The following is an 18123-nucleotide window of genomic DNA, read 5'->3' as shown; positions in this document are numbered from 1 at the left end:
TTGTGAACTCTGCTTTAAACAGTTAGACTCCTGCCATGACATGTACACCATACATAGATTACACAATGTGTTTTTTATTTTGATCCTTCTTAAAGGGGCATATGAAGCTTCACTTAAACAAAAAACTCCTACACAATAACCCCAGAAATCACCTTATCATTCTCTCTTACATAACTGGTGATTATTTCATGTGTCGCTTTTTTTTAATTAGGTTTCATCCAAACACTCCCCTAAGGGCAGTGCATGACATGCTTTTGGATTAGATTTTTATCTAAGGACTCCTTGTTTCATCAATATTCATCGGAGACATGCACATACCCTCATCCACAGAATAAGAAAGGGACTCCTAATAGCCAATAGGTGATATGATAAGACATTTTCCTTATGGAAACTAACGAGTTATGCAATTCTACTAGGTATCATCCACCTCTCAAAAAATTATATGTTGAGGTGGTTGACGATGACATGTATTTCATGTTGATTCTTGTGCACAGTTTAGAACTTATTAAAGTACATGAAAAATATGTTTGCTATAGTCACAAGAATGGTAGTCAATAGAAGAGAAAAAGGCATAACTTTACTCCTATCTATCAGTATATGTTTTGACCCCTAAACTATAGTCTTTGCTCAGCCAATCAGCATCTCGTGATATTGCCAGGTGGACTTCTCCCGTTGTTGGTAATGCAAAAAAGGAAATGATGATGCACTCGTACATTTGTTGTGTTTCTAAGAGGTGTAATATTCTTAGACTTCAACTAAATTATTAATATGAATAGTGAGGACAGGCATGAATAACATTAACAACTCTTTTGCAAGCATTGAAAAAGACAAAGAAAGAGCACATATAACCATCTAAAACATCATACATATCCAAACATTAGAACATATTAAAAGTAGTATATTACCTATTGGGCCATTGGCAAAGAGTAATTACTGAAATGAAATTTTGTATCTGATAAAATCCTATGAGATAAGGAATAGTCAAAAACCTTGCAAAGAGGGCAAAGTAGACACGGAAGGGAGTCAGACTGTTTGTTGAAAAGCATTTCAGCCCATTGCAGTATACAATGGTAGCAGAACCTATCTGAACAGAAAAAAATTGAACATGTTAAAAATATAAATAGAATGTGGCTTTGCACGATAATCACCCAAAGATAAGCTCTTCTTCACTGAATAATGGAAGCTATTCATCCAAGTTGAGTGTTTTGTGAATTCAGTACAACATAAATAACTTTGCAAGAAAATTTGAAGAAAGGAAATCAAATCTCCCAATACTAATATAACAATAGTCATCTTTCAAATGAACAATACATGGCCCTAACATCTTCCAACGATACATTTAGAAGAACATTCCAAGAATAATAGTAATGTGTTCATAGACAAGCCCATCAGTGACAATTAATTCTTTCTCAAGGTAACCGGTCTCATTCTTAATATGAAACTACACAAGTAATTACAAACACGGTCATTCTAAAATCAAAATTCATTTTTCCCTTGTTCCAATTTATCAATGAATATTGACTCTTTCACCAAGCTATGGTGGTTTAAATTTGAAAAGCATTAGTCCCTAAGTAAAAAAATTCAGGACAGCCAGGGACAGCTTACACTAGAAATCAAGAGAGATACTGCTGATCACAGTTTGTACTAGCTGTTCAGAAAAAACGCCACCTAAATGAAAAGAATACAAAATGGGACAAACTTGAATGTTCATTGCAAGCAACTTTGGGAGGACAGATAGCCCTTACGCGTAACATCTAAACCAAAAGAAGTTCACCCTTGGTGTTGCAGAATCATCGGGTGTGTTTCCTGAAGCTCGCCTGTTATAGATAACTCCGCTTTTACTGAGACTTAAGACTATTTAATTTCACTTCTGGCATTTCTTTGTTGCTTTAAATTTGAGTCTTAATTTATATCAAGATTAAAGTGCACCCTGTGTCTAAGACTCTAAAGAAATGAACATAAATGATCCCAAAAAGACCTACTGAATTGGTTGAACACCAGAGTTTGATGTAAACTTTCATGTAAACAAAACAAACAATAGCATCAAAGCTATACATGAAGCCACTAGATATTTACCAAGTCCACGAACTACTTAAGACAGCTTCAATATAGCAACCATGGTCAAATTAACCACGTGTAGATAAACCTACAAATTTCTAATGCTGAACCTCCACTATAGTCATATAAAGGACTTGGCATGAACTAAAATCCTTTTTAAGGGAACTCATGCTGCAAATTAACATGACACCCAATTTGTAGGGAAAACATTTGCACCAAGCAACAAGCATACATAACTGAGATTACTGGGTTTTTGTTGTTTGCAGAGCTCAGACAATTCCTAATCCAATCAGATAATATTCTTGGGTCAAGAGAAAGACATAATGCAAACTGAAATCATTTCAAGGGGACTTCACATGCTATGAATGAAAACAGAACTTGATTTTGTGTAATGTCCCCACTTGGGATTTCCCTTAATTTAAACCTGAGACATCCATTCTAACCTCAAATTAGAATAGTAATATATTAATAAATATAATTTTATCAGAATTTGATATATTCTACTATAAAATTCTGAGATTAATTCGAATAATGGAACTTATCTTGATCAGCTTTCCGGATTTTGACAATTGAGGATATGTTATGACTGATAGAGTCAATGATACCAGCAGTTCTGAAGGTGGCATTCATTGATATGAGTATGCAATTTGTCTATGACTGATTTTGTAATGGCAACTGTACTGTCATGGTTTGTGTTATAGTTCTTTGTCACTATGCTATGTATATACTGTCATCCCTGACACCAGTCCACGTATTCATGCGATCTGGTTTACTGACTCTGTGCATGTAGAACCACCCAACTGGGCAATGATTGTGGTGTTCTTTCGGCTTTCTATCCGTAAGTATATATAACCAATTTATGCCAAAATGTGAATGAACAACTCAGCTCATCCCCATGCATACCACCAAGAACAAAGATGTTACTGCTTGTAACTTAATAACAGTTCTGATCTTATCAATCCATGGTGATGTTATTGGATGCTTTGATTCCTTTCCTTTATATCTCTCAATGTGAGGGAGAGGTCACACCTCTTCATCATGTATACCCTTTGGCAAGAGACATGCCCTTTCACCATTAGCACCCTTTGAAAGAGTGCAACTCTTCATTATTTCTGCCCTTTGAAAGGGACACAACCTCTCATAATCAGATCTGCACTTATTATTTAGATCAGATCTGCACTTCTCATTTTCAAATTATTCCCCCTCTCAAATGAGGTTCTCTTCTCCCTTTTATATCTCATTGTTGAGGGAGTCACAACTTTTCCTTTCATGTCTTTTGACTTTTCATTAATCATATTTAATTATATTTAATTATTATTTTATATTTTAATTTAATTTTAAATATTTTAATTTTATTATTATCATTTATTATTAAATTTTATTTCAAAGTGGGGACATTACATTTTGTATGGCAAACATTTGCACCAAGCATTAGGTATGCATAACTTCTAGTAGGCTTTTGTTGTTTTCATCATCCAATCAGATATAATTTCTGGTCACAAAGAACAGTTAACAATAAATATCTCCAGGGGAAGAATTTCTTCATTGCCAAGTTTTGTATTAAGCATCCTAACAAGTATGGACTAGCATAGGTTTTTTTAAGTGAACCTCATCAGATATAAAAAGGTCATACTGATCTCATCAATGAAATTAAAGCGACCCTCATCCCATGTAAAATGGCCTAGAGGTAAAGTAGGTTTAGTTTCTCTTAAGAGTCATACCAATTTGAATATCCCCGTGGACATGCACAACTCTCTGGAAGTTTAAAGCGTATCTTCCCATTAAGAAAAAGGCCCTGATTTAACAGGTTAGAAAACAGTTATAAAATTTGAAAATTACTTGTCATATTTATAAACAAACTAAATCAATGAAATCATCAAGTTTATGCAACATGGGAAACCCTTGCACAATATTCAAAATTATGGAATCTATTGTTTTCAAAGGTGCTTTAATGGTAAATCGGTAGAATTTGATTTAAAGGCATCAAGCCCAAACTATATCCTAAAATCAGATTATAAATCTTTCACTAAATAATTTAATAAGTATTCAACCATATTGAACTTAAACAAGATAGTTCGATTGGGTTGAGTTCAACAACTAAACTAATGAGCTTCCTTAACAAAGGCCAAAGTTCAAATCCCAATAAGTATGTTAACTATAAAATTGAGTAAACAGATCTAAATAGTAAATCAATGAGATTTTGTACAAAATGCCCAATTTCAAATGCCCAGAGACAGTTCAGTGTAAAATTGAGAAGTCAAATGGGATGAGCTTGAGAGGTAAATAATCAAGGCTTTCATAGTGGAGAAGCATGAACAAATCAAAATGTTACAAGCTCATTTTGCAAATGTCAAAATTTTTAATCAGGTAAACTACCGCACCTAATTTGCCATGGTATATACCAACAGGAAATACCAGTGCCATCTCCTAGATGCATTTGACAGAAAAGATACTCCTTAGTGGCATTCTAGAAAAAGAACACTCTGCAAGGAGAACCTACCAATCAAATAGAAATTAACTAAACTGAGCTCAAGTGTAAATCGATGGGATTTAGTGATAAAGGCTAAAGTTTAAATCCCAAAGAGACGCAGTAAGTGTAAAATTGAGTAAAATGAGCTCACAGAGAAAATACTTTTGTAGAAAAGATGCAAATTCAGATCCCCAAAAGATGTTAAGTGTAACATTGAGTAACTTGAGCCAAGCAACAAGTGTGCTCAAGTAGTAAACCAATGGACTTTCACAGACAAGATCCAAGATCAAATCCCCATGCTAAGTGTATAATTGTGTAAATTGAGCTCCAGCAATAAACAATGGGGTTTCCTAGAAAAAACCGAAGTTCAAATCCCCATTAAATACAAAATTGAGTAAGATCGAGCTCTGAACAAAGACCTGAGATCAAAAATCAGAAGTGTAAAAGTAAATAAATTGATCATACACCCAGGTTCTGATATCAGAAAGAGATGTTAATTGTTAACCATAAAATTATGCACATTGAGGTCAACCGATAAACCAAGTTCGCCTTCAGCAATAAAGACCCAAGTTTGAATCCCTTGAAAGCATCTTACGTGTACAATTGAGTAAATTAGGTGATGACCCACTAAAGTTAAAATACACGAAAGTATGTTAGCTGTAAAATTAAGTATATTGAACCTGGCTATAAATGAATTAGCCTTTCCCAACAATGATCTTGGTTTGAATCCTTAAAACAAATGCTAAATGTGAAATTGTTGAATATTTCTTGGAAATAAATGCAAAAACCAATAAAATAGTAGATCACTTTGAGAGGATGACCTCCAATAATCAAAAATAATGATATGAATTTAATTGTCAAACTTATGATGGTTTGAAAAAGCCTTACTTTTCCTTATTTATAAGCATAACTATGTAGAGGCACACTCCTTTGTCTTAATCAAGTCGGCTTAAAGAATAATTAAAACTAATAAGTTGTGTTCCACGAGGAAACATCATTGGCCTTCAAATACCTATCCCCATCCCCAATGGCGTTTTAGGTACAGCAAGATGGCAAGGGAGGCCCCCTAGCATCCGCAACAATCCTCAAAGCTTCAAAATATTTTTGAAACATGTTGCAGAAATAGGAAATCATGTAGGGACACAACCCTTCATCTTAATTAAGCCAACTTAAGGAAAAACTAAAAGTAAGAAATTGTGTTCCACAAAAATGCATCCCTGTCCCTCAAACCCCCATCCTAATCCCCAATGGCATTTCAAGTACACCGCGGCAACAAGGGATATCCCCTACCATCCCCAAAAATCTTCAAATCTTCAAAACATTTCCAAAACATGTTGTAAAAATAGGAAATGTGGTGGAGACATTTGGCCATCCCCAAGACAGCCAAAGACATTTAAAACATCCCCTAGCCATCCTAGGTACAGGCAAACTATTAAAATAATATTGTACTATTGATATAATGGTCATCTTAATCATTTAATTAGTATTTAGAAACTTCCATTTATATCTTGTCTTTAGGTAGTTTTAGGAAGTTTCCTTTTTGTCTTCCGTGTTTCTATTCTCAATTGTTTCTGTTATAGAAAGATCATCTTGTAATTTTCTATATAAGGAGTATTCTTCTCCTTAATTAATTACAACATCGAATCATCATTTCATTGTATCAAAGCTTAGGCTCTTTTTTAGCAAATTTTTTTAATAAAAAAAATTTGTAAGTTTTCCAGTTTTTTTTTGCAAAGAATCATCGAAAGGGTTTTGCTTGATTTTTTCCACAAAAAATTATGGAGTTTTGTTTCTGTTTACTACTTGCGATGGCCGCAAGTAAATTTTTTGAACAAACTAGGAGATTTTGTGTGATTTTCTCCTCAAAAATCGGGGATGGGTTTCTAATTTTTCTCCACAAAAAATCATGGAGGGTTTTGTATGATTTTCTCTTCAAAAATTGTGGTGTCTCTATTCGTTTTTTGCACAATTTTTCCACACAAAACTCATGGATTCTTTCTCTAGCTGAAGGATTTTCTGATTTTTTCCACAAAAAATCATGAAGGGTGCTATTGTTTTCTAGATTTTCTGATTTTTTTCCAAAAAAAATCATGATTGGTTTTTGCACAAGTTTTGAGAAGCTGATATCAATGTCTTTGGATAAAGGGAGGAATGGCTTTGTTACCCAACATCATGTTGGAAGGATTTTGGTAGAAGGATTATGGTAAAGTTGGTCATATCCAAAAGTTTTGCAAAACCAGGGAGAGTCTCAGCAATAGGCTCATGTTGCAAAGCGTTCTAAGGAGAAGGGGCCAGCCTTCTATTCATTTATGGCCAAATGACCTACAAATTATATCACATCTTTTGTAGGGTAGTAAGTAGAATGACCATTAAGGGAGGGTATTAAAATAATATTGTGATATTGATATAATAGTCATCTTAATCATTTAGTTAGTATTTAGAAACTTCTATTTATGTCTTTTGTCTCTAGGTATTATTAAGAAGTTTCCTTTGTCTTTCGTGTTTCTATTCTTGATTATTTATGTTATGGAAAGATCATCTTGTAATTTTCTATATAAGGAGTATTCCTCTCCTTAATTAATTACAACATCAAATTATCATTCCATAGACATCCCTAATGGTAATGCAATTTTTTATAATGTTTAAAAAATATCATTCATAATATTGAAAAAAGAAAGTTAAATATATCATGTTCTTGTGACACGACACCTGTTGTTGAGTTTGATTTAGTTTGGCAGGTCTTGTCCATTGTGTTGTTGATGGTGTTGCAAGAATTGGTTAGTGTTAGCAAGGACATTACACAGGTCTTCACTTGGGATCTAGGTGGAGGAGTTTATTTACAGTTGAGATTGCTAGGGGACAAGCAATTTCAAGAGGGGCGGACTGAAATGTCCCCTTTTTAGTTCGTTCCTGTTCTTCAATGGGATTAGCCTATTCCTGACGCTCGTAGGCTAATAAGGTTGAATAGGATGTCCTTTTGAGGGATGAAGCTTCTCTAGCGGTTAGAGTTTTGCGGGTTTGGCTTTCATTTGGCTTCTTTTGGACTCTGCATGCTCAACTTACTATTTATAGTAAGTCAGGATTTGATTGAAAGGGACCCTTACTAATTTAAGTAAGGTGTTTGGTCATGTACAGCTTCATCTGCTTAGTTCCCAGTTCAGACGGCGTTCAGTATTATTGGGTAATTATGGAGATATTAATGTTTGTTTGGTCAAAATAAACATTAATGATTTTTAAAGATCATATTATAAAGTTATAATGTAACTTTATTTCATGACTTATTTGAGGGTCAAGGCATCATAAGTTGGGGTCATTGGAATTAATTAATTAGACTCTCAAATCAAGGTAATTATTAAATGATAAAGTGAATCTAATTTTATTATCATTTAATATCATTTAATGAGCAAAGGAGAAATCGAACTTGTGAGGGAAATATATATATTGTCTTGAAGAATTCGAACCTCATGGTGATTATGCTGTTGAAAATGGTTGATTTCTTTGGAGAGGAAGAAACCAAGGGTTTCCAATTTCCAAGCCATTGAAGAACGTGATACTCTTCAGTGTTGCAGCTGCTGTGAAGTGGTGAAATGTCCACTAAATTGTGGCATACAGGGAGCTTCAATTCAGGAGTTCCAATTGTGCAAAAATTGGTGAGGAATTTCTTGTTTTTGGTGCTGATCACAAGTGGCATCTGCAGACCAAAAGGGTTGATGTGATAGGGGTTCATTTCTATAATATCCCTTGCCAAATCTGATTGAAAATTTCTGATTTAGATGCTCAAGGAATATTGTCAAACACTTGTCATGAAACTTCTGTACTTGTTGATTGTGGTTTCTTTTTGATATTCTGATTTAAGAGATAATAATATGCATTCATTGAACTCAAAAGGGCATATATCAAAGTCTGAAACTAAATGAGAATGCAATGTAACACCTACCACTAACCTTTCAATGACAATGTGTGATTGAAATCATATGAAATATGCATCTACAGCTGTTAGGCATTTCTACAAACATTTGGCATGCATTCTAAGAGACCAAAATGCACTTACAACAGATTGTCATTAACACAAACACTTGTCATACCCACATGTAATTCCCATGTGCCAATGAGTGGTACTAACAGCAATAATTGTAGCCTCCAACAATCTGAAATCGCTCCTCAAACCCCTTTGAATTTATGTAGATTAACTCTTCTAAAATGCATTAGTACTGTAGCGTTTACTATTCATGGATACTGTAGCGATTTACTATTCATGGGGTACTGTAGTGCATTGTTCACAAGCATTGTAGCAGCAAATAAATCTCTGAATATAATCCCTTTCAATCTGCAAACAAACTTTGAAATAAACCCTCCAATCAGCTCTATATTGACTCCTAAGTCCTGAATGAAGCCAACTCTCACAAGCATAATCAGATGATATCGCACACCCTCTATATGTTGTTACAATGAAGAAGCCACGCTCTGCAGAAACCCTTGGTATCCTACACTTCAATGCTCTTGAGAAACTTCAATCAAAAACTCCAATCACATAATGAAGTTCGCTTCCTTTTGCACACTTATATTTCCTCAAGAAGTTCGAACTTCTTCAAAAAGCTCTTAATTAACATGAAAATGTTATAATATTTCATTGGCATCAATAATGTAATTAAACCTTGGGTTATGTGCTCGTAAATTATTAATAAACTTGGCCCCATTCTCATGATAAATAGACCCTCATTTAAGTGCTTTATAATATAAAGTCATTTTATAACTTAATAATATAATCTCCAAATAATTAATGTTTAATTGAGCCAATTAAACATTAATATCTCCATGAATACTCTATATTTTCGAACGTCGTCTAAACTGGGAGCTAACATGAGGAGACTGCATATCTTTACTAAAAATAGCAAGGGTCCATCTCTAACATCCCAAGACTTACTAAAAATAGTAAGTAGAGCAAATGATGTCCGAATGATGCCAAACAAAGACCAAACTGAAACACTCTGAACACTGGGGATGATACCAATCCTCAAAAGATCCTCTAACCAATCCCATTAGCCTACGAGGGTCAAGGTAATAGGCTAATCCTCACTAAAGAACTGATGTCAACAAAAAGGGGACATCACAATTTCCATGCTTGGCCATCAATTACCTAAGCAGCCGTACAAGATACAGCCACCACTTCTGCTGTGGGAGGGCGTAGATCCCTAGGTGCCTTGATCTTGGAGATAGAGGCCTCAATAAATTTCAATTAAAATCTGCAAGGGTTGTGATGGTAAGAGAAGGGGAAACGCAGCATTAAGGGAGCAATAGACATTCTTTCCAAGGTGCAGACCAATAATTTGCTGCTGTCCGTACATTACCAGCTGCTGTAATTCACCACCAAGCTCACACATTCAAACCTTTGTTCACCGGGTATGATGTAGTATGAAATATTAGACATCAATTGAATAAAATAACTTAAAGGGAATTGAGTTGCAGCCCTTTATGATCTTATATCTATGCTCCTAATGTTAGTGGTTCGCATGCCAAATGTTTGTAAAAATGTGTACTGGCTGTAGATGCATATTTCACTTTTGACAGTCATGTATATGCAAAGGAAGGATTAAATAGAAGCTATTCTTGCTTAGTGCTTCTAGCTTAGACATTATAGAGATCATTTGCAAACAATTTTGGTGCTGTGTAGTCACTTAAACAGAATTATATCAGACTCAAACTCAGACTAGCAGACTGAGACTTGGTATGTGAATCATTTGACAAAATTCCTTGTGTCGTAATCAATCATTCCTACATCTATATGTGCAAGGGTTTCTACAACCTGCTGAGCTCCTTCTAATCTAAGCACATTCTCTCTGACTCATCCTTCTTAATCATAAACAGTGGAGATGAATAGCCACTTTTGTTGGGACAAACAATGCCTAAATCCAACATTTCCTTGACCAATATTTTTATTTCCAACTTTTGTTGATGGTGCTGAATGATCCCTTGAGGCTCTAGTGGATCTTCAATTTTCACATCTTAAGCTTCTATAAAATGTAGTTGTGACATTCTACCATAAGAACCTTTCTTGAGTAATTTCTCTATCATATGGGAGATAATAATTTGACTCAATGGTGATTGTATTCTTATAAATTCATATTTTTGTCCATTTGTATTGAAAGCCATGAATAAGTCCTAAGAATTGAAAAGCATGGTTCCTAATTATTTAAGCCATTGCAAACCTAGAACTACATCTGCTCCGGTAAGTGGGATAGCAAACATTTATAAATCTAACTAATAATCTCTAATTGAGAGTTTTATATGATGGCATTTACAACCACAAGAAAGTTGTTTTCCATTGACCACCATGACAGAAAATTAAAGACTGGATACCCAAAACAATTGAGCTCATACACCAATATTCTAACCTTCTATCAATAAAGTTGTGTACTATCTATCTAAGTTTTCAGTTCTGGTACTAGTTCAAGTTCAAGTTCAAGGGTTTGGATCATGGCTTCCGTTAAAAAATTTTGGGGCTTTGGGTTTTTTTATACAAAAAACACGTAAAAACCATGTATATATATATATATATATACAGCTTTTACTAAGTCGCGACACTACAGTCCACTTTGCTATGCTGATATCCTTGCTCTCTATTTTCAAGATTATCTGACAGCAACTTAAATCAGCTAACAATGCATAAATTTAACCATTTCTTCCTCGATGCTCTCGCTAGAATGTTGAGCAAGATTTCCTATATCAAGTAGTGCCTTCCTCCAATCCCCCCCCTCTCAATCCCCCTCTTCGAAATGGCTATTCAGTCCTTAGGATGCACCAAAATATTATACCCTTCATACATTAGAAGAGCCAAAGTTGGTGGCAATTTAAGGTTTGGAAGGTGGGATGGGAAAGCCATTTATGGCAAAGAGATGACCCATCCCTAATCATTGTGCAAATGATTAAGAGGACAAATTAGGTGGGTTAATGAGAGATTATGAGTGCAAGTGGGCAATTCAAAAGGATATGACATGAGGAGAGAGAATGAGTGGGGGAATATAAAATTGGGGGAAATGTTAGTCATGATTAGGCTAGATGATAGGATTAAGGGGGGTGATTTGTAGGAATCAGTGGATTAGTTATTAACTATATATATATATATATATATATATATATAATCAAATGATTTAATTTAAATTCAAATAAAAATTATCATGCATGTTTTAAATGACATTCAAGTTTATGGTGGTTTTGTTGTTTAACTTTATATGATGTTATGAAATATTATAATCTTAGTCCATGTAGTTAATTTCAGTTTTCCACTAGCCTAGAAGCATGGATTAAGACTAGAATATTACATAACATCATATAAACAGCAAATTTGCCATAAACTTGAATGTCATTTAAAACATGCATGATAATTTTTATTTGAATTTAAATTAAAACATTTGAATAATTTTAATTTAAGAATCTAATATTTATACAAATTTTACTTACTTTATATTTACTGGTATAATACAACATTTTAAAAGAGATTTTGCTAGGATTGATATAATTTTTTCTGTAGATTTAAATTTATAAATATTTAGTTCCCGATTTTAATGTTTATACATATCTTACATATCATCTCATATACTTTATTCCATTGAGTACAACATTGAATGTCTGACAAAAAATTATAAATGTTTTAACGTAGGCTGAATTTTACATGTATTTAATTCTGCAATCCACTAACATACCTTATTACATTCATAAATGTACAAAATTGGATTCCTGATTAAAAGCTCCAATTTAATTTTTCATATGAACTGAATTTATGTGAACTAAAACTTAAAAAAACTAAATTCCGAAATCTGGGCTCTACTGACTGCATTAATTGCAACAGAGAAACAACAAATTAATTTTAAGAGAGATCATCAAAATCGTTTTTTAGCGTTTGGTGGACAGAGGATGAAGGTACCATAAGACTATTTTGGATAGGCGGACTCTGTGTCTATCAGTCAATCACTAACTGCAAGCCAAAAGGGAAAAGGGCATAAGGCAACACAAGTATTAACAAGCGAACCATGTGCAAGAAAAAGAGCTGGCCACCACAATCAAAATCGAGTGCACTCATAGGTGTACTGAACTGATACCCAGATCTAGTGCGAATTGGACCCAGATCCAGGCAGGCATGTCAAGTCCCTTTTTCTAAAAATAACACTTGCTAAATATATTAAGTCCCCATTTGCCAAAAATAGGAAGTCAACTATGACAATACATTGGGAAAGATTATTTATTTAATATTTATAATGTCCCAATGCAATTTATATCATTTGGGAAAACAAATATTAAATTTATTTTAATGGAGCCAACTCAGGAGGCATTAATGGTAGATTTTATGACATATTGTCGTAATGAGAATTATAGTTTGATTTTAGCCAAAAATCCAAAGACAATTGTGGGAATTCTTTATGAGGCCTATTGTTGAGGGGGAATATTTGAAATATCATTAATTAATATTAAAGTTGGCCTCTCGGGACGTTGAAATATGTGTCCTTTGGGTTCATGTAGCAAGAAGACTTAAACAAGAAATGGCAGTTACAAATGGAACGGCCTTTTCGGACAACTCAACAATTGGCAACTCAATGGTCATAATGAGAGCCTCTTTTAAGAGGCGAATTGATCATATTTTGTTTATTTTCCAAAAGGGGGGGCTGTGAGGGGTTGCTCCTCTATATATTTTGAAGTGATTTCACATTCTCGGCATTTTATCTTCCTCATTCTAACCAGCTGATGTTGTATGTCTTCAGAGGCTGATAAACCAAGGAGATTGAGGCTTACAGGTAGTGGTCTAGAGGGTCTCTAAGGGCAATCTCATTCAAAGGTTGTATTGGTGCTTAATGCTTTTAGTTTGCAGTTTTTTTTCCATCAGTTTGTATGTGTTTTGTAGAGGATTTGAGTGCATAGTTTAGATGTTTGGCTTTATATTTGTATTGTCATAACAGAATATATTATTGTTCTTGGCTGTTATTTCATGTATTTTTCTGTTGTGAGAAAATGTGAGAAGTTTGGAGAAGTTTCAGTAGTAGTTGTAGCTGTTTCTTGCGTGTTTGAATATCAAAGAGTTGAAGTTTGTTATTGATTTTTGCAGTAGATGTTCATGGCTGTTATCTGATGTTTTGGACAGCAAGGTTGATGTAAAATCATGTTCAAATATTTAATAGAACAGTCTACATCAGTTTCATAACAGAATGCATTGTTGTTCTTGGCTGTTTTTTGGATGTTATTTCATGTATTTTGCTATTGTGAGAAAACGTAAGAAGTTTGGAGAAGTTTCAGTAGTAGTTGTAGCTGTTTCTTGTGTGTTTGAATACCGAAGAGTTGATGTTTGTTATGATTTTGTAGGTCATTTCGGTAATACCCAATTTGTCTATTTTCAAATTTATGCAAATCTGATTAAGAGATTAAAAGAAATCATTCAATTTGATTTTAATATTTTAAAAAGGGACATTGCAAATGGTATTAGAGCTAAGATCTTGCCAGTCTGTAGGGTTTGATTGTTTAATGTTTCCAAGTGACAGAAAAATCAGAAGAAGAATCCATGGCTAAAGAATAAAGAGGGAAGCATAAGGAAGATCCAAGAATTTTTTTTATTGCAATGGTTGATAAATTGGCTCTCATTTTGGAGAAAATGTGGCAAGAGAAAAATACATTGTTCCTCCTACTTCATCTCTTGCTGTAAAATGGTATGGAGAATACAAAAAAAACTCTAAAATCTTCAAATCAGCTATTCCATTTGTGAAATTCCTAGAAATACATGAGAATGATCCAAAGATAAAAGAACAATTGCATAAGGATAAACAAATCAAGAAGCCAAAAGATCGATTAAAGGTTAAATCTCAGGGCGTCATCAAGAAAGAGGAGATTGAAGAGAAAGAGCCAGCATAGAAGAGGATAGAACCAAAGGTTAAGGGTATTGAATGTTCAGTTGGAAAAGGTATTTCAATTGATGAGATTTCACAGCAAGGATGTGATTATTTGGATTAAGTTCATACAAAATCAGGACCGCATGTTGATTATGAAGATAATTCAAAAAGATTTTAATATTGTCAAAGAGCCCTTTGAAAGTAGAAAATAGGAAAACTCTTTTTGTGCAAGAAGAGAATGTATCTATCATGCAGGATTATGGAAGAGAGTCACTCAATGAAGAGTTTGGTAAAAGGAAAAGGGTATTGGCACATGGTGATCCATTGATGGAGTTACAGAGTAAGATTATGGATGAATTTTCTTTTAAGAGCAATTTTTTGGTTAACCCTAAACTCATGGGTTTTGGATCACAAAAATATTGTTGAGAAATCTCTTTTGGCAAATGAAGATAAGCTTCCTACTTGCAACCGAGGTATGACAAAATTTCAGTCCTTCTGGCATTTTGGAGAGCATGTAAAACAGGTAGATCATTCTTCAAACTCTTGTATATGGGATCCAAGTGAAAATCTATCCAAAGGTGATACAAATAATTTTTCTATGGTTTTGACTTATTCATGCATGATGGTATGGCACCCCGGTTCCTTTTCCGATCAATCACAGAGGGGCAACATTCAAATTCATTTGAAGGCTGAAATATTTGATGGATTTGATACAATAGTCAAATATAGAATATCCATTCTATGCACTTGAATAAATAGAGAGCTTATCATAACCTTGAGCAAGGGTAAGATATGTTTCAAATTCTATGCTAACAGGGTTATTGAAGTACAATGTCTACACTTTTTGGAAAAACATCTTATTATTGAAGATAAAGCAATGATGAAGGGAAAGATAGTTGCAAGATTCCCTCAAGAATATGTAGCATGGTCGGCAAGAGGTTTCAAAATGGTTGATTTTAAATTTTAATACTTAACTACACATTCTAAAGTTTTATGTTGGTTGCATTTAATATATGAGCTATTAAAAATGCAAAAATCCAAGGAAGTTAAGTTCATAGGTGAAAAGTGAAAGTGTTAAGAGGAAGGTCCAAAATCTACAAAAGTGGAGGATGAAAAAAAGAAGGCTCTAACTACAAATTAATATCTTTATGACTCCATGACAATAAATATTTCATACTTGGGCCATATCACCAATACTCTTAACATGCAAGAGAATGCAACAACTAAGAAAATCCTATGAAGGTAATCAACTCATGTCTTGCATTTCACATTCTGATTTTTCATATCCATGTGTAGAAGAGTACAGTGTTTTAAGAGAACCTAAGCAGGCAACAAGTTGTTTGGTGGTAAATAGCATGCAAGTAGTGATATTTACTGATGAGCATCATAGATCTCTTTCTATCATTCCATTCTTTCCAAATCAACAAAGGGGAGTGTTCAAACATATGCTTCCAAGATCATCTTTGGAGGGGATATTTCAGTATGCCATGGGTTTGCACACACTAATTTTGTCTCAAATTTTTATTTTGCATCATGTTGCTCTCAGACATCTATTTACAGAGAGCACATGGAATACAAGTTCTTTCCTTCCAGGTTGATTTTCCAATTCATGGTGAATCAAGTGAGATATTGATTTCATCTATGTTAATGATATTTTGATCTCCAACAAGTTTTGGAAACATGCTTGGGAGTATTGCAATATAGCTATAGATATATTCAGCAACAAGAGCTCTTTTCTAAGGCATCTTCATGGGACATTGATAATACACTTTCAAGACATTGGCACTCAAAAATGTGATGCTACTGGAAAGAAGCATGATGGGAATGCTTTTCTTTATGAGAAATTAATTTCTACCATAAGGAAACTTCAAGGAGATGTCCATTCTGACATAATAATATTAAATAATCCTTGTGTAATGATTTTCAAAGGGTTGGTGATTTTGATTGATCTTAGTAGCATGCAAATGTTATTGGAGGGAAGTGAAATTAGTGTATGGTAAATTTATGTTTTCCTATGGCCTATATTGCTGGTGAATTACTGTTGTATTCCATTTATATTGTTGATCATAATGTTTTCCAACCTTGTATGGCTGATTGTAATCTTGCACACTTGTATACGAGCTAACATGAACACTCTCATAAGTGTTGTAGTTTATGTTCCAAGGGAATTTTCATGCTTGGGAAGGAATGATTTTCATTTTGCAGCTACTCATGGAGACATTGCATCCCTTACATGGTTGATCACCTATCTTACAAGGGAGATATTTTCATTTGCTACTTAGGTTGGTCACTCATGCAATTATTGCTGATTTTGGTAACTCTTGTTTTGAATAGCTACAATTTGTTGCACTTGGATCATTGCAGAGAAGGTTATCATTGCTAGTGAAAAATAATACAACAGCCATTGCTTTGGTTTGGAGGATATTCATGATAGGAGTCTCCATTGGAGGAGATGATATGGATATGGATGATGTACACAGTACTTCTATGATGAATTCTAGCAAAGGTTTCAGGATGATGATCACAGGGAGGCAAATGAGTTCATTTTTCACATGGATAGGGAGTGTCTCTTTCCTAAACCAAAGATGAAGAGGAGAATGTTGAGGGCAGCTCACGGCACTTCACTTATGAAGAATATCAAACATAGATCGATGGATGGTTTCAAAAGGTACATCATTTTCCATCACGATAAGATATCATCTACGATTCGGACACCTAGAATGATATGGAATGAATATTGCTTTTGTCTGATACTAATGGCTGCTCCGTTGATGTGAATTTTCTATTGCATATCAATCCATAAAGCTGGAAACACTATCACTCTGTTTGAGATCCACAACATCATCAAAAGTATTAGAAACCATTAGTGCATGTTGCTCAATGTTCATACATCAATTCAGTTGGGAACTCAAGCTTGGGAAGATAAGTTTTGGAAAGGAGGAAAATTGAAATTAACTACATGGATTCTTTGGTTATAAATTGAAGATAATCACCACCAATCAACATGAATTCTTTGGTTATGAATTGAAGATAGTCACCACCAATCAACTCAACATACACCTCACAAAGTCTCTCCAAGATGCTTGGAAAGAAGATACAACATTATATAGATGCAAAGTCAAGGTTTGCTATGCAGTTTGCCATGACAGACTATTTTGGCACCAAGATTTCAGCTTTACATGTATGCAATTGCTCAAGGACAAGCAATTTTCATAAGGGAGGGCTTGTCATATCCCTTTTTCTAAAACTAGCACTTTCTATATACAGTAAGTCCCCATTGGCCAAAAATAGTAAGTTGACTATGACAAAATACATTGGGAAATATTATTTATTTAATATTTATAATGTCCCAATGCAATTTACATTTGGAAAAATAAATATTAAATTAATTTTAATGAAGCCAACTCAAGAGGCATAAATGGCTGATTTTATGACAAATTGTCACAATGGGAATTACAATTTGTTTTTAGCCAAAAATCTAAAGACAGTTATGGGAATTCTTTATGAGGCCTAAGTTGAGGGGGGGTATTTGAAAAAATCATTAATTAATATTAAATTTGGCCCCTTGGGTTTGGAACGTTGGGATGTGTGTCCTTTGATTCATGTAGCAAGAAGTCTCGAACAGAAATGACAGTTACAAATGGAAGGGGCTTTTGGGACAACTCAACAGTTGGCAACTCAGTGGTCTTAATGGGAGCCTCTTTTGGAGGGAAACTGATGATATTT

General features: G+C 34.2%; 1 protein-coding gene across 2 annotated transcripts in view; it reads right to left on the bottom strand.

The window, feature by feature from the left end:
- Positions 1-18123, bottom strand: part of LOC131028878 (uncharacterized) — an 80351-nt gene that overhangs the window by 50536 nt on the left and 11692 nt on the right. For both annotated transcript variants that reach the window (XM_057959254.2, XM_057959253.2), the window contains exon 2: positions 990-1084. In XM_057959254.2, coding sequence (XP_057815237.1) covers positions 990-1084 — 95 coding nt within the window. The remainder of the gene's footprint in view (positions 1-989; positions 1085-18123) is intronic.

This window comes from Cryptomeria japonica, chromosome 8, assembly GCF_030272615.1.
Source record: "Cryptomeria japonica chromosome 8, Sugi_1.0, whole genome shotgun sequence".
In the NCBI taxonomy this organism is placed as follows: Eukaryota; Viridiplantae; Streptophyta; class Pinopsida; order Cupressales; family Cupressaceae; genus Cryptomeria; species Cryptomeria japonica.
The sequence above is the reverse complement of the archived record's forward strand: the minus strand, read 5'-3'. Positions and strand labels throughout refer to the sequence as shown.